Source organism: Salvelinus namaycush, chromosome 35, assembly GCF_016432855.1.
Source record: "Salvelinus namaycush isolate Seneca chromosome 35, SaNama_1.0, whole genome shotgun sequence".
Lineage (NCBI taxonomy): Eukaryota > Metazoa > Chordata > Actinopteri > Salmoniformes > Salmonidae > Salvelinus > Salvelinus namaycush.
The window spans coordinates 26770263-26797475 of NC_052341.1; the positions used below are offsets into that span (position 1 = coordinate 26770263).

General features: G+C 45.7%; 1 protein-coding gene across 1 annotated transcript; it reads right to left on the minus strand.

Annotated features, from left to right (window-relative positions):
* Window positions 1-5898: 5898 nt before the first annotated feature.
* Window positions 5899-15895, minus strand: fshr (follicle stimulating hormone receptor). Its single transcript, XM_038975270.1, has 13 exons — window positions 15498-15895; window positions 14272-14343; window positions 13417-13491; window positions 13162-13236; window positions 12850-12924; window positions 12275-12355; window positions 11662-11730; window positions 11489-11563; window positions 11206-11391; window positions 10876-11099; window positions 7493-7674; window positions 7176-7367; window positions 5899-7085 (listed from the first exon to the last, which is right to left on the minus strand). The coding sequence occupies exons 1-13, from the start codon at window positions 15671-15673 to the stop codon at window positions 6585-6587; spliced, it is 1983 nt and encodes a 660-aa protein (XP_038831198.1). The 5' UTR covers window positions 15674-15895; the 3' UTR covers window positions 5899-6584.
* Window positions 15896-27213: the final 11318 nt, after the last annotated feature.

Sequence of the window (27213 nt, forward strand, 5' to 3'; positions counted from 1 at the left end):
ACTAACAGTGGATAGTATATTTAGAGTTAGCGATCTAGTTAATGTGTTCCTTGGGCGTTGAACCCCAACTTAATTAGCCTATGATATTAGTTAGTGAACATAAATGTGTATGTAATTTATCTCTGTAGTATAAAACAAAATCTGGAAATTCTGGAGTCCTATTTTGACAGTAAAATATAGCAGCTATAGTCTAATTGTCAACCCAAAATTCACCCACAATCACTGGATTAGGTTGTACAAAATATATTGAGTCATGCATTCCTGCTTGGATGTGTTAGATGAAACAACTTATTTCTTGAATACCTCAGAAGTCTATTTATTACACTTCTTAATAAAGCACTATGAATGAATTTATAAGATGAATTACTCATGACTTGGGTGAATGGTCTGACCAATTCTTGGCTGGTGCCTGTGCCAGCCACATTTCTGTAAAAGTCAGTGACACCAGGGAAAAATGTTAGTCTGGAGCCCTGTAATAGTAATTAACACTTAGGGTAGTTGTTGATTCGGGTGAACACAGGACAGGCACTAATTTGCAATATAGCCTAAGTCGTTAGCTTGGCTTTTATAAAGTATAAGGCTTAAGCAGACAGGCAGACAGACATACAGACAGAGACCAAAAGAAGCACAGAGAGACAGCAGAAAATATGCTGGGATAGACAACACAACAGGAAATGGAAAGGAGGCAAACAAAATGGCTAAAGCAGAGGCACAGTTGTAGTGGTGAGTTGTATCTCCAGTGTATTTTTACATATTGTATTTGTTTTAAACATGAGCTGGTTAAAAAAAGAGGACCAAGTCTCGCTAGTCACTGGCACGGAAATGGCTGAGAAACGCAGTACTCTACTGACAATGTTATGTGTCAGCACTACTGCCCGTGTCTAAGTGTAGCGTCAGGGTTAGGATGACCGCATTTAAAATGCCCAAATGCGGGACAACAGGATGATTTGGCAGCACACCATGTTAAGGCACACCTAACTTCAAAGCAGACCACGGCACCATCACTGTCAGTTGTGAATGATAATTCTTCTGGTTTTACCAGTTAAATGTCCAAACTGCATCTGCATTCCAATCATTTGATCTAAATCAGTTTTTCATGGGAATATGCATATTAATATTCTTGAATGACTGTTTCGTGAGCAAATTAGAGCAGATGGTGTTAAAAAAACTATATAGCCTTCCTCTACTTTGTTTAAATCAAAGCACATTCTGCCTAGTGTGTGCGCTCTGTGGAGTTTTGGCAACATTATCATTTTTGGGGACTGTTCATCCTAAAATCTCAGAAGAAATTAGGTGGTGTTTTTGGTGTAACAGTAACATTATACTATCATTGCGATCTTCCAAGATGTGGATTCAGCTTTGATCGAACTTTACTAAACAAGCGCCATTGTGAAAAGTGGCGCTTAGGTGTGCTCCAGCAGCACTACACCCCTGCAGTCCGCTGCACTGACCAATCAATTTAGGTGTAGCCTACTCTTGATGCAGAAACGAGAGACAATGTGTGGCTGTTTCATGAAAATCTCAGACTATTTGGCGAAGGAAACATTTCTGGTTGGTCTCGGGGAATGTAAAACAGTTAGGATGAGAGCAGTGGTGATTTTAGCATGTAAATCTTGATGGGGCAAAATCCATTTTTTTTTGTTTAAATGCATGCCAGCAAAGCCACTACACAACACAACACAACACTAAACAATTAATGAATTGCACTATAATGGTGACAAACGGTGCCCACAAACTGTTAGGGCCTACATAAAGCTGTCCCAACAGCAGAGTCCCAACAGCAGTCCCATCACCTTACCACTGCTACACCTGGCTATCAGCAGAGCCTTGTCTGCCAGCGAAACAGTTCATTCAGCCTCATTTACTGCCTTTAAAAAAAACATAGCTGATATGGCTGACTTGCTTAAACAAATGTGGTTTCTACTGACAATTGAGATGTACAAAATGTGGCATAAGGGAATGGCGAGCGGATAAGAGGTAATCCATCATTTTGATTAAGACATTAATGAGCTAGCTAGGACGGACATAGTCAATATAACTATTTGTTCAGCACTTTTGAAATGTACAGCGATAGAATTCAGAAAATGGGCCGTTCTTACACTGTACACCAAGTCAGAACCGTAGGATAAACAAAAGGGACATATAAGCAGACAATGAAAGCTCTTACAATATTAGATGATTACATTTCTCTAAAACAGGCCATATGCTACATGTGCACCACCCAGTCAGAACAGTAGGCAAAATTATGAGGGGAAAAGTCACCAAATTATTAGGGTGAGGCACATGGGCTACTAATAGCTTACTACACAACGTACACTTTGTATTACTTTCTTATCTACAGACAGTATATCAAATCAAATGTTATTTGTCACATGCGCCGAATACAACAGGTGTAAACCTTACAGTGAATTGCTTACCTACAAGCCTTTAACCAACAATGCAGTTTTAAGAAAAATAAGTGTTAGGTCAAAAATAGATAAGTAAGAAATAATAATTTAAAAAAAATTATAATTAAAGAGCAGCTGTAAAATAACAGGGGGTACCGGTACAGAGTCAATGTGCCTGGGCACAGGTTAGTCGAGGTAATTGAGATAATATGTACATGTAGGTAGAGTTAAAGTGACTATGAATAGATAATAACCAGAGAATAGGGGGGACAATGCAAATAACCATTTGATTAGCTGTTCAGGAATCGTATGGCTTGGGGGTAGAAGCCTTTTGGACCTAGACTTTGCACTCCAGTACCGCTTGCCATGTGGTAGCAGAGAGAACAGTATATGACTAGGGTGGCTGGAGTCTTTGACAATGTTTAGGGCCTTCCTCTGACACCGCCTGGTATAAGGGTCCTGGATCGCAGGAAGCTTGGCCCCTGTGATGTACTGGGCTGTACGCACTATCCTCTGTAGTCCCTTGTGGTCGGAGGCCGAGCAGTCATGGGTGAACAGGGAGTACAGGAGGGGACTAAGTAAACACCCCTGAGGGGCCCCCGTGTTGAGGATCAGCATGGCAGATGTGTTGTTACCTACCCTTACCACCTGGGGGCGGCCCGTCAGGAAGTCCAGGATCCAGTTGCAGAGGGAGGTGTTTAGTTCCAGGGTCCTTAGCTTAGTGATGAGTTTTACGGGCATTATGGTGTTGAAAGCTGAGCTGAAGTCAATGAATAGCATTGGTAGGTGTTTCTTTTGTACAGGTGGGAAAGGGCAGTGTGGAGTGCAATAGAGATTGCATCATCTGTGGATCTGTTGGGGCGGTATGCAAATTGGAGTGGATCTAGGGTTTCTGGGATAATGGTGTTGATGTGAGCCATGACTAACCTTTTAAAGCACTTCATGGCTACAGACGTGAGTGCTACGGGTCGGTAGTCATTTAGGCAGGTTACCTTAGTGTTCTTGGGCACATGGACTATGGTGGTCTGCTTATAACATGTTGGTAGTACAGACTCAGTCAGGGACACGTTGAAAATGTCAGTGAAGACACTTGCCAGTTGGTCAGACACTTGCCAGTTGGTCAGCGCATGCTCAGAGTACACATCTGGGTAATCCGTCTGGCCCTGCAGCCTTGTGAATGTTGACCTGTTTAAAAGTCTTACTCACATCGGCTTCGGAGAGCGTGATCACACAGTGGTCCAGAATAGCTGATGCTCTCATGCATGCTTCAGTGTTGTTTGCCTTGAAGTGAGCATAAAAGTAATTTAGCTCATTTGGTAGGCTCGTGTTACTGGGCAACTTGCGGCTGTGTTTCCCTTTGTAGTCTGTAATAGTTTGCATGCCCTGCCACATCCGGCGAGCGTCAGAGCCAGTGTAGTACGATTCAATCTTAGTCCTCTATTGACGTTTTACCTGTTTGATGTTTCATCTGAGGGCATAGCGGGATTTCTTATCAGCTTCCGGGTTAGAATCTCGCTCCTTGAAAGCGTCAGCTCTACCCTTTAGCTCAGTGTGGATGTTGCCTGTAGCCCATGGCTTCTGGTTGGGGTGTGTACGTACTGTCACAGTGGGGACGACATCATCGATGCACTTATTGATGAAGCCAGTGACTGATGTGGTGTACTCCTCAATGCCATCGGAAGAACATATTCCAGTCTGTGCTAGCAAAATAATCCCGTGGTTTAGCATCTGCGTCATCTGACCACTTCTTTATTGACTGAGTCACTTGTGCTTCCTGCTTTAGTTTTTGCTTGTAAGCAGGAATCAGGAGGATATAATTATGGTCAAATGGAGGGCGAGGGAGAACTTTGTACGCATCTCTGTGTGTGGAGTAAAGGTGTTCTAGAGTTTTTCCCCTCTCGTTGCACTTTTAACATGCTGGTAGAAATGAGGTAAAACGGATTTAAGTTTCCCTGCATTAAAGTCCCCGGCCACTAGGAGTGCCGCCTCTGGATGAGTGTTTTCCTGTTTGCTTCTGGCCTTATACAGCTCATTGAGTGCGGACTTAGTGCCAGCATCGGTTTGTGGTGGTAAATAGACAGTTATGAAATATATAGATGAAAACTCTCTTGGTTAATAGTGTGATCTACAGCTTATCATGAGATACTCTACCTCAGGCGAGCAAAACCTCGAGACTTCCTTAATATTAGATTTCATGCACCAGTTGATGTTTACAAATATACAAAGACCGCCACCCCTTGTCTTACCGGAGGCAGCTGTTCTATTTTGCCGATGCAGCGTAAACCCCGCCAGCTGTATTTTATCTATGTCGTCGTTCAGTCACAACTCAGTGACACATATGATATTACAGTTTTTAATGTCCCGTTGGTAGGATATTTGTGATCGTAGCTCACCTATTTTGTTATCCAATGATTGTACGTTGGCTAATAGGACTGATGGTAGAGGGGGATTACCCACTCGCCGTCGGATCCTTACAAGGCACCCGACCTACATCCCCGATATCTCCATCTCTTTCTCATGCGAATGACGGGGATGTTGGCCTTGTCGGGTGTCTGAAGTAAATCCTTTGCGTCCGACTCGTTAAAGAAAACATCTTCTTCCAATACGAGGTGGGTAATCACTGTACTGATATCCAGAAGCTCTTTTCGGTCATAAGAGGCAGTGGCAGAAACATTATGTACAAAATACGTTACAAATAGCACAATTGGTTAAGAGCCCGTAAAACAGCAGCCATCTCCTCCGGCGCCATACATATCTCCCTGCCATATTACATAATTAATGCAGCAGCATACAATACATTTTTGGACTCACCTTGTTGTGCTGTGCTCATTTGAACAGGAAGGTGGCGCGGTGGTCCTTCAAGGGCAAAGTTTGTCATTAAACTGTCATCAAAGTCTGGCATTCTCTGGATTTATGATGCTTTCAAGACAACTGGGAACTCGGAAAAAAACAAGGTCGAATCACGATGACGTTGCTGATCTTCAGGTCGGGGGCTCAAAACAGTACATGGTAAGTGGTAGGAGCTAGGCACAGGGGCTAGGCCAGGGGTTAATTTGGGACTGGGCATGAGAATGTTTCCACATTGAGGTGGACCTATGGACCTGCCTCGCACCTGCAACCTTGAAATAACATCTTTGGAGTGTGTGTGTTTGATAAACTATCCACCAGCCATTTCCCTCCTCCTGATGAATGGGCTGAGTGCAGCTGTGTAACCTTTCCTCCCACACACACGCAAACACGCACACACACACACACAGAAGGGTTGGGGGATTGGTCATTGTCCTTGAACAGACTGGATGTGCTGAAGGACAGAATGTTTCTGATAACACAAGAAACTGCTCAACAATGTGTGTGTGTGTGTGTGTTTGTGAGAGAGAGTGTGCCTGTGTTCGTTTTGGCTTCTCTATGTGCAGCCAGTACACACTATACCTTAACTCCAAGTCTCAGTAACATTCTCACTCTTGGTAAAATGCACAATCATAGAGATTTATCAACAACAGTAGATGCACAACTCATATAAACAACTTTTTTCTACAACCAATAAACAGAACTCATGAAAGAACCAGACCTGGGTTAAGTAAACAATTTAAAGTAGTTTAAAACACTTCTGCTGTTGGGGTTGGTTTGCCCTGCTCAATGGAATGCAAACTTTCTAAGCTACATTAGGCGGATCTCAAAAACCCAAAGCACCTCTTTGTATTTGTATTTAGACCCAGGTCTGGAAGCAACAACAAACAAACAAACATCTTTACATATCTCTTAAAAACATTGAACAAATCTTGAACTGTATTTACTCTATATTGAGAAGACAGGGGGAGGGGAAAGAGAGATAGAGAGAGGGAGAGAGAGGGAGGAGGTAGAGAGTAGAGAGAGGGTTCAGTATGTTGATGCGATCAGGTGAATTTGTGGAGTCAAACACAAACTAACTAAAGTACTACTAAACAGCCATCTGCTACTATTAAACAGCTACCTGTTACTGCACACACCTCCTGCAGTCCTGTGTGTGTCTGTGTGCATGTGTGTATGAGTGTGTACGTGTGTATGCGTACTCTGAGGCATCAGGGTCCCATCCCTCTCAGAGAAGCTGTTGTTGTTAAAACCAGCCACAGTGTCCCGTGCCTGGTCTTGGGTTCAGGGGTTCAGGGTTAAAGGTCAGGGTTTCAGTAGGGGTCCGGTGGCTTGGCTGATGTGAACCAGTTAACACAGCGTCCCGTGGGAGGCTTTGGGCGACATTTGGATCCATGCAGCCTGCTGGACGGAGAAACTCTCTGTCCTGTAGATCTGGGCTTTGGTCGTAAACAGGCCATATCGCGCTGCCAGCAGGAAGAAGTCCCGGCGGAATGTCCGGGTGCATAATCCGTACAGGAAGGGGTTGGCGCATGAGTTTATTGGGTAGAAGAGGACCAATAGCAGCTTGGAGTCAGAGACGGTGATGAGGGGTAGTTTGAGCGCGGCAGAGAGGGCGAAGAAGGAAATAGGCGCCATGCACAGGAAGTCAGTGAAGATGAGGATGGCCATCCGCTGAGCCATACGGGTTTCAGCACTGGCTGGGGGGGAGGAGGAGTTACGGACGGACAGGTAGATGCTCAGGTAGCACACACACACGCACAGGAAGGCCACCACGTTCAGCAGCAGGAGGAACATGACAAACACCTGAGACGGCAGCGACTCCACATCCATGGGCAGGCAGATACTCACCTGAAACACACACACACACTACCCAAATTAGCATAGAAGCTGTGCAATATAATACGTATAGAAAAACAGGTAGCGTCACACATCCCTCACCTTGCTGTAGCTGCTTACCCCTACTGTGGGTAGCAGAGCCACCAGACAGGAGAAGGCCCAGCCGGTAGCCATGACAGCACAGGCGTGTCGGAGGTGGAGCTTGCGGTCCAGTCTGAGGGCGTGGGTGATGGTGTGGCAGCGCTCCAGGGTGATGGCCGTCAGAGTAAACACAGACAGCTCACTGGCAAACACCTGCACATACAGTATAGCGCTTCTGTAAGAGCATCAGTTCCAAGCGTTCAGATCACTTCAGTATACGAAGGCTAGGGCACACACACACACACATACACACCCTCCTAGGTCTACAGTATACCCACAGTGAAGAACCCGGCGATGTCACAGCCCGCCCCGGTCTGCCAGCTGATAGCGTGGTTGTAGTACAGACCTCTCGTACGCACGTCCACTGTTGCTATGACCACCAGGTATACGCCCATACACAAGTCGGCAAAGGACAGGTGGCACATCAGGAAGCGTGGCACCGTCATCTTCGCTCGGCTGCCTAGCAACCGAGAATGGGGAGGGGGAAGTTTAGTATATAACTTTTATCACAAGAACGTATTTTAATATGATAACTGTGTGACGGCAGTCTAGCTCTTCCTCCTCCTCAGACGAGGAGAGGCGAGAAGGATCGGAGGACCAATGTGCAGCGTGGTAAGTTTCCATAATTTAATAACATGAAAACTAGACAAAATACAAAACAACAAACGTACTAACCGTCACAGTCCCGTGTGGCACAAACACTGACACAGAAAACAACCACCCACAAATCCCCAACACAAAACAAGCCACCTATATATGATTCTCAATCAGGGACAACGATTGACAGCTGCCTCTGATTGAGAACCACATTAGGCTGACCACAGAAACAGACAAACTAGACACACAACATAGAATGCCCACCCAGCTCACGTCCTGACCAACACTAAAACAAGCACAACACATAAGAACTCTGGTCAGGACGTTACAGTACCCCCCTCCTGAGGTGCGGACTCCAAACGCACCCCTAAAACTCAAGAGGAGGGTCTGGGTGGGCATCTGTCCGCGGTGGCGGCTCCGGCGCAGGACGAGGACACCACTCCACCATTGTCTTTGTCCCCCTCCTTAGCGTCCTTTGAGTGGCGACCCTCGCCCCCGACCCTGGTCTAGGAACCTTCACAAAGGTCCCCCGTAGATAGAGGAGACAGCTCAGGATAGAGAGGTAGCTCAGGACAGAGAGGTAGCTCAGGACAGAGAGGTAGCTCAGGACAGAGAGGTAGCTCAGGACAGAGGGGCAACTCCGGACTGAGGGGCAACTCCGGACAGAGAGGCAGCTCTGGACTGAATGGTCGCTCCGGACTGAGTGGCAGCTCATGACTGGAGGGCAGCTCATGACTGGAGGGCAGCTCATGACTGGAGGGCAGCTCATGACTGGAGGGCAGCTCATGACTGGAGGACAGCTCATGACTGGAGGACAGCTCATGACTGGAGGACGGCTCATGACTGGAGGGCGACTCATGACTGGAGGGCAGATCATGACTGGCGGGCGGCTCATGACTGGCGGGCGGCTCATGACTGGCGGCCGGCTCATGACTGGCGGGCGGCTCATGACTGGCTGGCGGCTCATGACTGGCTGGCGGCTCTGGCAGCTCCTGACTGGCTGGCGGCTCTGGCAGCTCCTGACTGGCGGGCGGCTCTGGCAGCTCCTGACTGGCTGGCGGCTCTGGCAGCTCCTGACTGGCTGGCGGCTCTGGCAGCTCCTGACTGGCTGGCGGCTCTGGCAGCTCCTGACTGGCTGGCGGCTCTGGCAGCTCTTGACTGGCTGGCGGCTCTGGCAGCTCCTGACTTGCTGGCGGCTCTGGCAGCTCCTGACTGGCTGGCGGCTCTGGCAGCTCCTGACTGACGGACGGCTCTAACGGCTCGGGACAGACGGGCGGCTCTAACGGCTCGGGACAGACGGGCGGCTCTGACGGCTCGGGACAGACGGGCGGCTCAGATGGCGCTGGGCAGACGGATGGCTCAGACGGCGCTGGGCAGACGGATGGCTCAGACATCGCTGGGCAGGCAGGCAGCTCAGACGGCGCTGGGCAGACGAGCAGTGCAGGCGGCGTTGGGCAGACGGCCGACTCTGACCTGCTGAGGCGCACAGTAGGCCTGGTGCATGGTGCCGGAACTGGTGGTACCGGACTGGAGACCCGCACCTCAAGGCTAATGCGGGGAGCAGGACCAGGGCACACTGGACTCTCGAGGCGCACTATAGGCCTGGTGCGTGGTACCGGCACTGGTGGTACCGGGCTGAGGGCACGCACCTCAGGGCGAGTGCAGGGAGAAGGAACAGTGCGTACAGGGCTCTGAAGACGCACAGGAGGCTTGGTGCGTGGTGCCGGAACTGGAGGTACTGGGCTGGAGACGCGCACCACAGGGAGAGTGCGTGGAGGAGGAACAGGGCTCTGGAGACGCACTGGAAGCCTGGTGCGTGGTGTAGGCACTGGTGGTACTGGGCTGGGGCGGGAAGGTGGCACCGGATATACCGGACCGTGCAGGCGTACTGGCTCCCTTGAGCACCGAGCCTGCCCAACCTTACCTGGTTGAATGCTCCCCGTAGCCCGACCAGTGCGAGGAGGTGGAATAACCCGCACTGGGCTGTGTTGGCGAACCGGGGACACCATGCGTAAGGCCGGTGCCATGTACACCGGCCCGAGGAGACGTACTGGAGGCCAGATACATTGAGCCGGCTTCATGGCACCTGGCTCAATGCTCACTCTAGCCCGGCCAATACGTGGAGCTGGAATGTACCGCACCGGGCTATACACACGTACAGGAGACACCGTGCGCTCTTCCGCATAACACGGTGTCTGCCCGTACTCCCGCTCTCCACGGTAAGCATGGGAAGTGGGCGCAGGTTTCCTACCTGACTTCGCCACACTACCCTTTAGCCCCCCCCCAATAAATGTTTTGGGTTTCTTCACGGGCTTCCAGCCACGCTTCCGTGCTGCCTCCTCATACCACCGCTCCTGGGCTTTAGCTGCCTCCATCTCTTCCCGAGAGTGGCGATATTCTCCAATGTGAGCCCAGTGTCCTTTTCCCTCCAAAATTTCCTCCCATGTCCAGGAGTCCTGTGTAGTTGGCCGCTGCTGCTGCTGTCGCTGCCCGTAGCCACGCTGCTTGGTCCGAGTTTGGTGGGTGGTTCTGTAACGGCAGTCTAGCTCTTCCTCCTCCTCAGACGAGGAGAGGCGAGAAGGATCAGAGGACCAATGTGCAACGTGGTAAGTTTCCATAATTTAATAACATGAAAACTAGACAAAATACAAAACAACAAACGTACTAACCGTCACAGTCCCGTGTGGCACAAACACTGACACAGAAAACAACCACCCACAAATCCCCAACACAAAACAAGCCACCTATATATGATTCTCAATCAGGGACAACGATTGACAGCTGCCTCTGATTGAGAACCACATTAGGCTGACCACAGAAACAGACAAACTAGACACACAACATAGAATGCCCACCCAGCTCACGTCCTGACCAACACTAAAACAAGCACAACACATAAGAACTCTGGTCAGGACGTTACAAACTGCTTTCATTACAAAATTTGTCATCATTCACACATTTGTATAGTGATAAAAAAACAGTTATTGTGATAAAAACAGTTATTGTGATAAATATGGCTTGAGATTTTCTAATAAACATAAAACATTTTTTATTTTTTACTGACCTAGCAACACAAGCAGCACGATGGTGTTGCCTAACAGTGCGAGCACAGAGATGATCCAGATGAGGACGCGTAGAGGGGTGGAGCCCATGATGTCTTCACAGGGGTTGAAGGCATCGGGGGCGGGACTACAGGCCACAGATGTCCAATTTAAACAGAAGTCCATAAAGAAGTGGAGGTTGTTCTGAGCCCCGGGTTTAAAGCACGCGGAGTTCACCCGGAAGGTCCTGACAAATGCACGCAAGAATGCGAAAATACACACACACACTAATTTATATGTGACATAATATACACAGATATATTCTATCTTGGAATGTGTGTTTGTGTGTGTACCTGTTCCTCTGGGGTTTATGGAAGGCGCAGCAGTGAGACGGGTAGGTGAGGTTAGCCTGTCGTAGCTTTGTGAATAGGGACAGGGGAGGCAGCGCTCTGAGTGAGAACACCGAGACAGCGGACAGATGCTCAACTTCACCCAGCACTGACTCTGGCAGGGAACTCAGCGCTGTACGAGAGATGTCTCTAAATACACACAGACAACAACAACAACAACACTTTGACACAAAAACAACTGACGGCTGATGTTGTCACTGACGTGTTGTTGTGGAGCCATGCTTACAGGAACCCCGGCCCCTCTGCTCCTTTGAAGGAATTATTATGCATATGAGAAAGTTGCAGGTTGCCCATGAGAAACCTGAGCAAGAGAGAAAGAGAAACCATTATAGTATTTATGTATGTGTGTGTATGTGTGTGTGTATGTCTGTGTGTATGTGTGTGGGTGTGTGGACTCACAGTTTGTGTATCTTGGTTCCATTAAAGGCGTGACTCTCCACCTCACTGATGCCGTTCTTGGTCAATCGTCTGTAAGAAGAACGATGCACATTTATGAAGTCATTTCACGAAAATGTCATATTTCCAGGGAGATGTGTGGCTACTCTGTGTATGTGTACTCTGTGTGTCTGTGTACTCTGTGTGTGTGTACTCTGTATGTGTGGGTGTACTCTGTGTGTGTGGCTGAAATGGAAAAAATGTAATGGTATTAAAACACATGGAACCCATGTGTTTGATGTGTGTGATACCGTTCCATTAATTCCGTTCCAGCCGTTACTATAAGCCTGGCCTCCCAAACCATGGTGCCACCAGCCACCTGTAGTGTGTATGTGTGTGTGTGTGATGGTGGTCACAGTGTAATATAGACCTTGGGAGACGGGGTTGATAAACTGTTCACTTATCCACCAATCCCCTGTCTGTGTGTGTGTGTGTGTGTGTGTGTGTGTGTGTGTGTGTGTGTGTGTGTGTGTGTGTGTGTGTGTGTGTGTGTGTGTGTGTGTGTGTGTGTGTGTGTGTGTGTGTGTGTGTGTGTGTGTGTGTAGTGTACTCGGTGTGTGTGTTTGTTACTACTCACAGTTCATCGATGGTATTAGTGGTGAGGCCGAGGAAAGCGTTGCTGGGGATGATCACTATGTTCACATTGTCCTGCAGGTCCCTGCACCACACACACACACACACACACACACACACACACACACACACACACACACACACACACACACACACACACACACACACACACACACACACACACACACACACACACACACACACACACACATACAGAGTACACATACACACACACACAAAGAAAATAACCAAACTCCTACAGCTAAAGATGTACAAATCTTAATTTGAGACAGTTTGCTACAGCAGGAAAATGATCCTGCAGCAATAGGAAATGTACAATTATTATGTGGATTATAATTAATGCCATTTTTGGGGGGGGGGGGGGGGGGGGTGAAACCTATAATACACTACAAGTTTGCATTTCCAACTGTGTATTCAAATGTACAAAAGAGTGATCAAATTAAGATCCTACATCTGTAAGAGAAGCAGCTCATGTTTCCCACACAATACAGTAACATGTGAACTACTGAATACTGAATACACACACGAACACTACAGTAAGAGAGCATGGTGACATACAGCAGAAACGTCAGGGCAGTGGAGTGGATCCGGGAGAAGTTAGGTAGAACCCTCAGTCCAGTGTTGCAGATCGTCCTGAAAAACAGGGCAGTCCCATCAAAGCCAACTGATTTAGGATTAGTTCTTAGGGTTTAAGGGTTAAGGTTTACTGGTACTTACAGGTATATTAGTTTGGGCTGTCCCATGAAAGCCTGTTGAAGTAGGGGTAGTGGTTAGGGCTAGGTTTAGGGCTTAGGGATTAGGGTTAGAGTTTAGGGGTTAATGTTAGGTATAAGGGATAAGGGCTTAGGGCTTAGGGGATATGGAACTTACAGGTGACTGAGTTTCGGAAGTCCCATGAAAGCCTGATGATGGATGATGACCAGGTGTTTTGACTTGGTGATGGTTCTGGAGCAGACATGCAACATTTGAAATACACACATGATGCATGAAATGGTGTGAGAATGGTGTTTGAGTTGTTTATGAATGGTGCATTGATGCTGTTTGAATGGTGTATGAGCGGGGTATGAATGTTGTGTTGAGGGGTGTATAAATGTTGTATTGTGGTACTGTAGGACTAATACTTACATCTCAGTTAGTCTGGAGAGGTTAGCAAATGCAAAAGCCCCGATGCTCTCTAACATACCATTCTCTGTTAGCACACTGAGAGAGTGTTGGAGAGAGAGAGAGAAAGAGAGAGAGGGGGAGAGAGAAATGGTCAGAGAAAAGGAGAGAGGGAGTAAGGGAGACAAAGGAAGAAAGATTGGAAAAGATAGAAATGGACAGAGGAGTATAGCAGTGAGACTGGTTGATTTATCTATAGCACACTTGTTTTTAAAGTAACTGTCCAATGTTTCCAGATTTCTATGAAATGTGATCTATAATTAATTACAATTAAGATTGAAATAGTTTTCCTTCCAAAAAATATAATAATAATTAATAATTAAGTATGTTAAAAAGCATATTTTCTGTGTTTGAATGGTGTGGGCGTACCTAAACAACAGATTGGTGTGGGCGTATACCGGTCATTAAAAATATTAATGCGAGTAGACCGCTGATTGGCCAGCTCATCCTCCTCGGGAGGATGACAACATAACTAGCATTTTTAAAAACGTTCCGTTTTTGGTGGCGAAGTCAACAACATTATTTGAGTATGAGTTAACAGAATATTAACTTTTAAAAATAAGATTTTCACTGGACAGTTACTTTAAGTAGCCTAGCTGTAGTCGTTCCTAAGGAGACAAACCGAAGACAGAAGATTAAATGACAAATCACATTTTCCATAACATCGGCCTAATATAAGGTATTCCTGACTTCCTCTCCTCTGTTTGGGGGATCTATATCTACAGTGTTTCTACTCATCGTGTTCCACATCAGAGTCTAAACACATAGTCGGACTAAACACACACACCGACACGCACTTTCACACGCACACACACTTACATGGCAGTGAGCTGCTGTAGGTTGGTGAAGGCTTCTCGGGGAAACACTCTGATGTGCGTCTGTTTGAACTCCCTGTAAAACACAACAACCAATTAGATTGTAGGTCGTACCTCATTCACTAACTAGTTAAACAATGAAAACATTTCCCTGGCCTTGACCTGAGAACAGAACACACACAAAGAGTTCACATTATTGCTGGGAACGATACAGCAGCCTGCTGTGTGTGTGTGTGTGTGTGTGTGTGTGTGTGTGTGTGTGTGTGTGTGTGTGTGTGTGTGTGTGTGTGTGTGTGTGTGTGTGTGTGTGTGTGTGTGTGTGTCTGTCTGTTATTGGGACCTGATATCTCTGTCACATCCACTTTGGCTGTTATTGACCAGATTGAATCCCAGCCTTAGTCTTAAAACCTGTATTTACACATACGTGTGTGTGTGTGTGTGTGTGTGTGTGTGTGTGTGTGTGTGTGTGTGTGTGTGTGTGTGTGTGTGTGTGTGTGTGTGTGTGTGTGTGTGTGTGAGAGTGAGAGTGAGAGAGAGAGAGAGAGTGAGAGTGAGAGAGAGAGAGAGAGTGAGAGTGAGAGAGAGAGTGAGAGAGAAATAGAGTGAGAGAGAAAGAGAGAGAGAGTGAGAGAGAAAGAGAGTGAGAGAGAAAGAGAGAGAGTGAGAGAGAGAGTGAGAGAGTGAGAGTGAGTGAGAGAGAGAGAGAGAGAGAGTGAGAGAGAGAGTGAGAGAGAGAGAGAGAGAGTGAGAGAGAGAGAGAGAGAGAGAGAGAGAGCAGCTCAGTTGGTAGAGCATGACGCTTGCAACGCCAGGATAGTGGGTTCAATTCTAAGTGGCATATACTGTATTACACTATATACACTATTACATTAGAGAATGTCTCTGCTGGAAGTCTCTGTAGGAGACACACACTGTTGCCCATTTGTGGTGATAGCCTTGAGGTTCCTTCAGAAATGTTTCAACTATAAAAACATGAGGCCAGAGTTTACCACAGTCTACTACTATCACCTCCCCCCGCCCCTCCGTCCCCACACCATAACACCAACCCAACGACATCATGACAACACAAAGAGACAACAATAGCAATAATGACAACAACAACATCCACATCAGCAGCTGTTAATACAATCAAACAGACAATAATTCAAATCAATAGAATTTCCATCAGCAACATCAACAGCCAAAACTGGATCACCTCCACCTCTCTTACATCTTGGTGTGTGTACTCACAGGTCGGTGGTGTTCTTGGGGATGTGTGTGGGCATATGTGTGATGGTGTTACCCATACAGAGGTAGGTACATTTTGCCCCAGAGTTTACTATTGCTACCTCTGCCTGAGACACACACACACAGCCCAACACACACAGCAGCATCTTCATAATCTTCTTCATCTTCATCATCATCATCTCCCTCCTCCACCTCTCTTCTCTGTTCGAAAGTGTCCAGAATGGATTCAACTCTCCTGTCTTTTTCTCGTCCCAGCACCTCTTCTCTTTCCTCCTCTCCGGTTATTTCTCTTCCCCTGTCTTCTTGTCTCCTCTTTTCAGATCCCTATCTCCTCTCCGCCGTAAATGTTTACATGTACACAGGTGCTTCAGCAGTGCCCACAAACTCATCCCGCCTTTCCTTTTTCCGTCTCTCCCTGCTCAGCAGTGCGGGTGCATGAGTTTGAGTTTGAGAGAGAGTGTGTGTACAAGAGAGAGAGAGAGGGAGAGAGCGAGAGAGAGAATGTGTGTACAAGAGAGAGAGAGAGGGAGAGAGCGAGAGAGAGAGTGTGTGTACAAGAAAGAGAGAGGGAGAGAGCGAGAGAGAGAGAGTGTGTGTACGAGAGAGAGAGGGAGAGAGCGAGAGAGAGAATGTGTGTACAAGAGAGAGAGAGAGGGAGAGAGCGAGAGAGAGAGTGTCTTTATTGTTTTGAAACTTCTGTATGTGTAATGTTTACTGTTAATTTGTATTGTTTGTTTCACTTTTGTGTATTGTCTACCTCACTTGCTTTGGCAATGTTAACACATGTTTCCCATGCCAATAAAGCCCCTTCAATTGAAATTGAATTGAATTGAGTGTGTGTACAAGAGAGAGAGAGAGGGAGAGAGCGAGAGAGAGTGTGTGTACAAGAGAGAGAGAGAGGGAGAGAGCGAGAGAGAGAGTGTGTGTACAAGAGAGAGAGAGAGGGAGAGAGAGACAGAGATTGAAAGAGGCTGGCGTTTCTTCCTGTATGTGTGGGTGTGTGAACTGCTGCTGAGAGTGTGTGAGAGAGAATGTCTCCGCTGGGAGTCTCTGTAGGAGTGTGTATGTGTGTGTCACAGGAGGCTGAGGAGGGGAGGACGGCTCATAATAATGGCTGAAATGGAAAAAATGGAATGGCATTAAAACACATGCTGTAGAACCCGTATGTTTGATGTGTTTGATACCGTTCCATTAATTCCGTTCCAGCCATTACTATAAGCCTGGCCTCCCCAATTGTGGTGCCACCAGCTACCTGTAGTGTGTGTGTGTGTGTGTGTGTGTGTGTGTGTGTGTGTGTGTGTGTGTGTGTGTGTGTGTGTGTGTGTGTGTGTGTGTGTGTGTGTGTGTGTGTGTGTGTGTGTGTGTGTGTGTGTGTGTGTGATGGTGGTCACAGTGTAATATAGACCTTGGGAGACGGGGTTGGATAAACTGTTCACTTATCCACCAATCCCCTGGATCCCTAACCCCTGACCTTTGTCCCCTTCCCCTAACTCCAGAGGATCTTGTGGATATCTAAATTAAATAGGTCAATCAATATGGAAATACAGTAACTCTCACTGTAATACAGTAACCCTGCTCTCTGATAGGCTGGATTAAATCATGTATACCTTTCCAATCACTTACTCCATTGTATAAGCCGCTAGGGGTTAGGGAGTAGGAGCTGTAATGTGTTGAGGATAGGAGTTAGGGGGTGAAAGAGGACCTGGCTGGGACCAGTGAGTGTGTTTAGTCTGTGTGTTTGTATGTGTGTGTGTTTAGTTTAGTCTGATGTGTCATATTTGTGTCTGAAGGGAGCAATGTGGACAAAACATTCTCTCACCCTACTGCCCTACAAGCACACATGCGCAGGCTTTTGCGCGCGCGCGCGCACACACGCACACACGCACACGCACACGCACACACACACACACACACACACACACACACACACACACACACACACACACACACACACACACACACAAACACACTGTGTTTTGTCCTCCTCTACTCCCCCATTCTCTTCTCCCTACATACCTCTTTCCTCTATCTCTTCCTCCTCTTTTCCACTCCATGCACCTGTGTTGTTCTGGAGCTGGAGGGGTGTGTGTGTGTGTGTGTGTGTGTGTGTGTGTGTGTGTGTGTGTGTGTGTGTGTGTGTGTGTGTGTGTGTGTGTGTGTGTGTGTGTGTGTGTGTGTGTGTGTGTGTGTGTATGTGTGTGTGAGTGTCAGTGTTTCAAGTTTCAAAGTTTATTCGCCGTGTGCACAGGATACAACAGGTGTAAAACAGTACAGTGAAATACCATGAGAGATCTTTACCAACAATGCAGTGATAATAATATTAATATAGATAATAGAAAATAGAATAAGTCCCGAGTGGTGCAGCGGTCTAAGGCACTGCATCGCAGTACTAGAGGCGTCACTACAGTCCCGGGTTCGATCCCAGGCTGTGTCGCAGCCGGCCAAGAACCGGAGACCCATGAGGTGGTGTACAATTGGCCCAGCGTCGTCCAGGTTAGGGCAGGGTTTAGCCAACTGGAATGTCCTTGTCCTATAGCGACTCGTCGTGATGCATGGCTCTCGACCCTCGCCTCTCCCGAGTCCATACTGGAGTTGCAGCGATGGCAAGACTGTAACTACCAATTGGTGAAAAATGTTGGAAAATGGTGTATTCACATTTTTCCCCCACAATTTTTCACCACCATACATATTTGTCCTTTTTAAAAAACAATTCTGAGTAGGCTGGCTCATAATAATGGCTGGACGGCGCGAATGGAATGCCATCAAACACATAGAAAACCATGCAACAACTCCGGCCATTACCATGAGGCCAGTTAAAGGAGAATTTCACCCTGGGGGATTCTGGGCTTTTTTTCATCATGTCCGAGGCATTTCTAGATCAGTGACCTTGTGTTTCACACATATTTGCCCAGGAGGAACGTCAGGGCTTCGAACGCTGAATGATACACCCTATGATTGCTTCTGGTGTACTGATGGGGAGAGGGGCTGAGATCGGAAAATAAATGAGTCCAGCTTTATAACAGTATAACATCTCGAAGGCTCTATGTTAAACTGATCACACTATATGTTTTAGTGCTTGTAGATATGGTGGTCCTTGTTCGATAGAGCCATTGGACCTCTTTCAGCTATGATTCATTGCTAAATATACAAGCAAACAAATTTTTCCAGTCTCCAAATACTACAATTCATGTGGGACGGTGCTTTGTGCTCTGGCCTGTCCCTCCCACAAGGCAGGCTTTTTTGAAAGGGAGGCAGACACTAAAGTCACAATCCTTTGGGCAAATCTAAAAGAACTGACCAGACCACAATGGCTTCAAGTGATTCCTCTTGTCACGCCCTGACCATAGAGAGCTGTTTATTCTCTATGTTGGTTAGGTCGGGGTGTGATTAAGGGTGAGTTATCTAGGGGAATTATATGTCTATGTTGGCCTGGTATGGTTCCCAATCAGAGGCAGCTGTTTATCGTTGTCTCTGATTGGGGATCATATTTAGGTAGCCATTTCCCCATTGTGCTTTGTGGGATCTTGTCTAGGTATAGTTGCCTGTGAGCACTATTTTGAGCTTCACGTTTCGTTTGTTCGCTTTATTGTTTTTTCCCTTTGACTTTTCTATTCCAAATAAAAGGATGGAAACATACCACGCCGCGCCTTGGTCCAATCATTATGATGAACGTGACACCTCTGATCAACACAAATTCGACAATGAAGAATTTTTTGATGTTCTGTTAACTACATGGTGACATTCAACCATACGTTTCAATCAGAATAAAGCGAAAAGGATTTGAAACAAAGAGTTGGATTTAGCTAGAAGCTCAGCTACAGCTGAGTCCAGCACTACTGTAAAAGGGCAGATGACAAATACGGTGGCTAGCTAAGAAAGTCATTTTTTCCTGCAAGCCACCTAGCTAGCTAGGTAACTTCAGTTTATCTACTGAAACCCATATTGTGTATTGCTGGCTAACATACTACTGTGTTACAGTGGGGTGAAATCAAATTATGTTTCTGTTTGCTAACTTAGGTAGCTAGCTAGCTAAGTTAGCTAAACAACTACAGGTAAACATATCTATGGCTAAAAATAGAAGTGGTTTTACAATCAGATATCTATTGTACCTCGATTGTAAAACCTCTTCTCTTTGTAGTCATAGATATAGCTACTAAACAGCAACCTACATTACAAACAGCCACCTAAAGCTAGGTTTACCAGAAAACGTTAGCACATGACTGGAGTTGGCTAGCTAGTTAGCCTGGCACCTGCTAACTTGTTATCATTTTACTAGCTAGCTATGTAACATAATTGACATTGGTTATGATTATGACCGTGGATGCATTTCAATCTCACAAAATTATAGGCGTGACGCAATATTGGATTCCTAGCTTGGTACATTTGTACGGTCTGGTCGCTGTGCAAAGGTTAAGGGTTATGCCATATTTCTTTCTATTAGGCTAGATATTGTTCTAAATGTAATCTCTGTGCCTGTGCATGCGTGTTCAACTATTCTATGCGTGTTCAACTATTCTACCCTAATACTGATGTTGTGCTGGTGTAACATGGTTGGTGTAACATGTTTCCACTTGACACTGGATAAATATGTATTTGATGTTTATGTATTCCTATCGGTTGATTACGTTTTGCAGATGGGGGGGGGGGTTTCGCAAACGTAAATTCTTCCCAGTCTGATATTGACATGCAAGTGGTAGGTCCCGTTCTGAAATACTGTATTCTATTTTCATTTATACAATGTGTATGAGTTCACTATGTACATGTCCTGATGTATATACAGTATACACTGAGTGTACAAAACATGAAGAGCACCTGCTCTTTCCATGACATAGACTGACCAGGTGAATCCAGGTGAAAGTTATGATCCCTTATTGATGTCACTTGTTAAAGCCACTTCAATCAGTGTAGATGAAGGGGAGGAGACAGGTTAAAGAAGGATTTTTAAGCCTTGTGATAATTGAGACATGGGTTGTGTATGTGTGCCATTCAGAGGGTGAATGGGCAAGATAAAAGATTTACAGTAAGTGCCTTTGAAGGGGGTATGGTAGTAGGTGCCAGGCATAGCGCTGTGGCGGTCATGCAAAAGACTGCCTTCTCATGTTAAAATACCTTTAATTAACATAAACAAGTTTAGCATCTCCGGGCCTCCACACATACAAGCAGATGATCCCCACCTTTGGAACATCTACATTAAAAACATTCTAACAAATTAATGTAATACACACCATCACAATAAATCCAGTATTTATTTAAGTCAGATCTAAAGAAACATTTTGATATGAAGAAAATGTATTTCAGAAGACCAGAATATGAGTTGGCCTACTGTAGGCCTATGTTATCTGGCTATGCTCCATGCCATAGGCTGTAGGCTTGTTCATTTAGCTGATAATATATACTTATAAGTCCTGTGTCATTATTTTATTCAACATGATTTTATAGTAAGAATAATATGATTTAACTTAGCTGAATAAAATAGAAAGGATATGTTTCCCATTACGGAGTAGCTCTGTTGAGCATAAAAGTGATCGTTTGAAACAGGTCCAATATGACATTTTTTGAGTTATTTGGCAACTTTAGTTGTGAATGATACAAACCTTAGAATATTTAATAAATCAGAACATACACTACATGACCAGAAGTATGTGGACACCTGCTCGTCGAACATCTCATGGGCATTAATATGGAGTTGGTCCCCCCGTTTGCTGCTATAACAGCCTCCACTTTTCTGGGAAGGCTTTCAACTATATGTTGGAACATTGCTGCAGGGACTTGCTTCCATTCAGCCACAAGAGCATTAGTGAGGTCGGGTGCTGATGTTGGGCGAATAGGCCTGGCTCGCAGTCAGCATTCCAATATTTCCGAAAGGTGTTCAATGGGGTAAGGTCAGGGCTCTGTGCAGGCCAGTCAAGTTCTTCCACACCAATCTCAACAAACCATTTCTGTATGGACCTCGCTTTGTGCATGGGGTCATTGTCATGCTGAAACAGGAAAGGGCCTTCCCCAAACTGTTGGAAGCACTGAATCATCTAGAATGTCATTGTATGCTGCAGCGTTAAGATTTCCCTTCACTGGAACTAAGGGGCCTAGGCCTAACCATGAAAAACAGACCCAGACCATTATTCCTCCTCCACCAAACTTTACAGTTAGCACTATGCATTCGGGCAGGTAGTGTTCTCCTGGCATCCACCAAACCCAGATTCGTCCGTCGCACTCCAGAGAACGAGTTTCCACTGCTCCAGAATCCAATGGTGGCAAGCTTTACACGACTCCAGCCGACGCTTGGCATTGCGCATCTTGTGTGCGGCTGCTCAACCCATTTCATGAAGCTCCTGACAAACAGTTCTTATGCCGACGCTGCTTCCAGAGGAAGTTTGGAACTCGGGAGTGAGTGTTGCAACCTAGGACAGACGGTTTTTCAGCGGATCCATTGTTGCTCCTAGACGTTTCCACTTCACAATAACAGCACTTACAGTTGACCCGGGCAGCTCTAGCAGGGCCGAAATTTGACAAACTGACCTATGACGGTGCCACGTTGAAAGTCACTGAGCTCTTCAGTTACGCCATTCTACTGCCAATGTTTGTCTATGGCGATTACATGACTGTGTTTTTATACATCTGTCAGTAACGGGTGTGGCTGAAATAGCCGAATCCACTAATTTGAAGGGGTGTCCACATTATTTTGTAAAATTCGTTTTTCAAATGGCCCATATTTTAATGGGCAGGGGGGAAAATACAAGTTATCTGTATGCAGTGCACTCGAATAGCGAATGAAGGCCACGCTTTCCCGCTGGTCCGTTTTGTAGGCTACTCTGATTTAATAGCAGAGCATGTGCCGAATATGAGCAGCTGAGAAATACATACAAGAACACTTATTTCACGCTACGCATCAACCGCTGTTTGAGGAGCATGCTCTTGCTGGCCGAGAGGTGATATTCCGCCCAGACTCTGTTTGCCATGGGCTCTCCAACCGTGTTCCTGCAGCTACCCAGTGCTTCATTTGGGAAACCAAGTGTGCGTTGTAAATTCACTCTGGCTATCTACTCCGATTTCAGAGTACTTTCGTGTGAGTGTGCCAGAGTGCAGAATAACTGATGCATTTACGAACGCGCAATATCGTTAATAAATTCAGAGTTGTCAGATTGTCCTTTGATAAATTCAGAGCGTTTTGCTCTCGAGGCATTCAGAGCGCACACTGGACGCTCTGGCCGAGTAGGGTTGATCCGAGCGTTCTGACCTCACAATGGCAGTCAAGCACCCAAGCTAATTGGCTAACGTCGGTTAGCTTGCTAGCTACTTCTGGACACAAATGAAAGAACACCTCACTCTGACCATTTTACTCGCCCTAGCTGGTTAGTCTGTTTTCATGTTATCCAGAGTGTTGGTGACTGTAACTGTGCTGCTGGCAACAATGTAACGACGCTTTTTTGTTGACGTTTACTGACACCGGCCATATTCACGTCAGCCATATTCAAAGGGTGTTGAGCGTTCTGTAAATTCATCAGTTATTCTGCGCTCTGTCACACTCAGACGAGAGTGCTCTGAAATCGGAGTTGATAGCCAGAGCGAATTTACGAATGCACCCGATGTCAGAGTGGTTAGAGGGACAATAGAGCCCTAAAACCAGGTTATTAGGACATGATGGTTGTAAGCAAAATGGGTACTATCAAAGTATGTTCAGGATGCACAAATGGTCACCTGTAATTTTACTGTGGTCATGACTTATGACTGACGCCACTTGTGGAGGTCACCACAACAGCCCTAGCCAGGTACACCTGTTTGTGTCAAGAACTGCAATGGTGTTAGGTTTTTCATGCTCAACAGTTTCAATTTAATTTCAGCGGGACTGGGAGACTAGTCAGGATCGACAGAAAGATGAACTGAGCAAAGTACAGAGAGATCCTTGATGAAAACTTGTTCCAGAGAGCTCAGGACCTCAGACTGGGCGAAGGTTTACCTTCCAACAGGACAACGACCCTAAGCACACAGCCAAGACAATGCAAGAGTGGCTCCGGAACAAGTCTCTGAATGTCCATGAGTGGCCAAGCCAGAGCCCAGACTTGAACCCGATCGAACATCTCTAGAGAGACCTGAAAATAGCTGTGCAGCGACGCTCCCCATCTAACCTGACAGAGCTTGAGAGGATCTGCAGAGAAAAATGGGAAAAACTCCCCAGATACAGATGTGCCAAGCTTGTAGCATCATACCCAAGAAGACTCGAGGCTGTAATCGCTGCCAAAGGGTGTGAATACTTATGAAAATGTGACATCAGTTTTACATTTTTTTTATAAATGTGAAAAAATGTCTAAAAACCTGTTTTTGCTTTGTCATTATGGTGTATTGTGTGTAGATTGATGATGGGAAAAAATTATTTAATCCATTATAGAATAAGGCTGTAACGTAACAAAATGGAGAGAGTCAAGGGGTCTGAACACTTTCCGAATGCATTGTGTATAACGGCTGTAACGGCTGTTGGAAGGAGAGGACCAAGGTGCAGCGTGGTACGTGTCCATATTTATTAAATGAACACTGAAATAACAAAAATAACAAAGAATAACGACCGAAACAGTTCTGGCTGGTGCAGACACACAACAGGAAACAACTACCCACAAACACCAGGAGGGAAAAGGCTACCTAAGTATGGTTCACAATCAGAGACAACGATAGACAGCAGCCTCTGATTGGGAACCATTAAACATTAGTTAATGAATTCGCCCTCAGCGAATGGCTTGCTATGTTTAGAAATTTTGTGGGACGGTACATAGCTAGCTCTCGCAATTCCATTGTTTGCCGAATGCAGAGGAAGCAACTCTTTCGATGCACTTGCCCTCTGCTCAGAAGACATATTCCTATCTTTCTCTGCATGCTTCATCTGGAAGTGTTGGGACAAGTTGTAGTCTTTCAAGACAGCGATGCTCTCTTTGCACACTAAGCACACAGCTTTCCCCGATACCTCAATAAATAAATATTTCAATGTCCACTCTTGCTGGAACACCCTACATTCATTGTCTACTTTCCTTTTCTTTGAAATCAATAACAAATATTTTACTAATCGCAAATTCTTTATGTGATCTGAGCCAGGCCTGAATTTGTCAGTCAGTGTTCCAGCTTGCAAGCCGTGAGGTTGGGGGTTTTGTTTGCCATGAGGCCTTTTATTTGGTTTTGAGTCTTTAGTTTGGGCATGCCTATTTGTAGTTTTCTGTTTTGTATGTTTATTTTCAACACCATGTGAACAACTAATAATTTACATTTTTAGTAATTTAGCACATTCTCTTATCCAGAGCAAGTTACAGTTGTGACTGCTTACATTTTCCAACTTTTTTTTCTCATACTAGTCCCCTGTGGGAATTGAACCCACGACGCTGGAGTTACAAGCACCATGCTCTACCAAGCACCATGCTCTACCTGAGCTACACAGGATTATAATCCTCTTGGACTGGCCAATCAAGAGGTCAAGACGGAGCTGGCCCTGAACTCAGTAAATTGTTGTCTCCTGTGCATCTAACACGGTCCTCAAATGCTGATTTCTCACATAAATGCACAAATCCATACAAGTTACAGACCATGTAACTAGGCCTAGGACCCCTAGACAAAGAGAGTACAACAATATCCGTAGGCTAGTTATGGGTTTTGTAACTTAATGTAAATGTTATGTATTTTCAGAAAGCTCCTCTCATTCTGCAAACACAATAAAACTCTTAACTTGAAGGCAAACATATATTGATTTTCAGATTTTCTGCATGTGTGAACATGACACACACACAGACACACACACACACACACACACACACACACACACACACACACACACACACACACACACACACACACACACACACACACACACACACACACACACACACACACACACACACACACACACTGTTACTGCCCCGAGTCTTGGAAAACTGCCAAATTGTGAAGACATAGGCGAGAGAGCTAGAGAAAGGAAGTGAGAAAGAAAGTGAGAGAGAGAGGAGGTGTTAGTTACGAGCTGTGATCTAATCACAAGGGAGTAATACACTTATCTATCTCCTCTCTCCTTTTTCCTATCTTTTCCCTCATTCATTCCATCTTTCTTCCTCCCCATCTCTCCTTTCTCTTACCCTCCTACTTTCCTCTTTGTATTGTGGTCCACCTATGTGCTGATGTCTGACAAGTGTGTACATACAGTGCATTCGGTAAGTATTCAGACCCCTTGACTTTTTCTACATTTTGTTACATTACAGCCTTATTCTAAAATGGATTAAATTGTTGTTTTTTCTTCGTCATCAATCTACATAAAGTAACCCATAATGACGACGCAAAAACAGGTTTTTAGAAATGCTTACAAATGTATTAAAAATAAAAAACGGAAATATATACATAAGTATTCAGACCCTTTACTCAGAACTTTGTTGAAGCACCTTTGGCAGCGATTACAGCCTCAGTCTTCTTGGGTATGATGCTACAAACTTGGCACACCTGTATTTGGGGAGTTTCTCCCGTTCTTCTCTGCAGATCCTCTCAAGCTCTGTCAGGTGGATGGGGAGCGTCGCAACACAGCTATTTTCAGGTTTCTCCAGAGATGTTCGATCAGGTTCAAGTCCGGGCTCTGACTGGGCCACTCAAGGACGTTCAGAGACTTGTCCCGAAGCCACTCCTGCATTGTCTTGGCTGTGTGCTTAGGGTCGTTGTCCTGTTGGAAGGTGAACCTTCGCTCCAGTCTGAGGTCCTGATCGGTCTGGAGCAGATTTTCATCAAGGATCTCTCTGTATTTTGCTCCATCTTTCCCTCGATCCTGACTAGTCTCCCAGTCCCTGCTGCTGAAAAACATCCCTACAGCATGATGCTGCCACCACCATCCTTCACTGTAGGGATGGTGCTAGGTTTCCTCCAGACGTGACGCTTGGCATTCAGGCCAAAGAGTTCAATCTTGGTTTCATCAGACCACAGAATCGTGTTTCTCATGGTCTGAGAGTCCTTTAGGTGCCTTTTGGCAAACTCCAATCAGGCTGTCATGTGGCTTTTACTGAGGAGTGTCTTCCATCTGGCTACTACCATAAAGACCTGATTGGTGGAGTACTGCAGAGATGGATGTCCTTCTGGAAGGTTCTCCCATCTCCACAGAGGAAATCTGGAACTCTGTCAGAGTGACAATTTGGTTCTTGTTCACCTCCCTGACCAAGGTCCTTCTCCCCCGATTGCTCAGTTTGGCCTGGTGGCCAGCTCTAGAAAGAGTCTTGGTGAATCTAAACTTCTTCCATTTAAGAATGATGGAGGCCACTGTGTACTTGGGGACCTTCAATGCTGCAGACATGTTTTGGTATCCTTCCCCAGATCTATGCCTCGACACAATCCTGCTTCGGAGCACTACGAACGAATTCCTTCGACCTCATGGCTTGGTTTTTGCTCTGACATGCACTGTCAACTTATATAGACAGGTGTGTGCCTTTCCAAATCATGTTCAATCAAATTAATTTACCACAGGTGGCCTCCAATCAAGTTGTAGAAACATCTCAAGGATGATCAATGGAAACAGGTAGTATGTACATGTAGGTATCTTTAAAGTGACTATGCATATATGATGAACAGAGAGTGGCAGAAGCGTAAAAGTCTCATAGCAAAAGGTCTGAATACTTACGTAAATAAGGTATTTCTATTTTTTATTATTAATACATTTGTTACTATTTCTAAAAACTTGTTTTTGCTTTGTCATTGTGGGGTATTGTGTGTAGATTGA

What these genes read in the sequence shown, in the direction of transcription:
- fshr (XM_038975270.1), bottom strand. Translation starts at nt 15,673, where the DNA reads ATGATGATGATGAAGATGAAGAAGATTATGAAGATGCTGCTGTGTGTG. An exon ending in CCCAAGAACACCACCGACCT is followed by an intron (nt 14,344 to 15,497) that starts GTGAGTACACAC and finishes TGTGTTTTACAG; the next exon opens with GGAGTTCAAACAGACGCACA. An exon ending in GGGTAAGCAGCTACAGCAAG is followed by an intron (nt 7,086 to 7,175) that starts GTGAGGGATGTG and finishes TGTGTGTTTCAG; the next exon opens with GTGAGTATCTGCCTGCCCAT.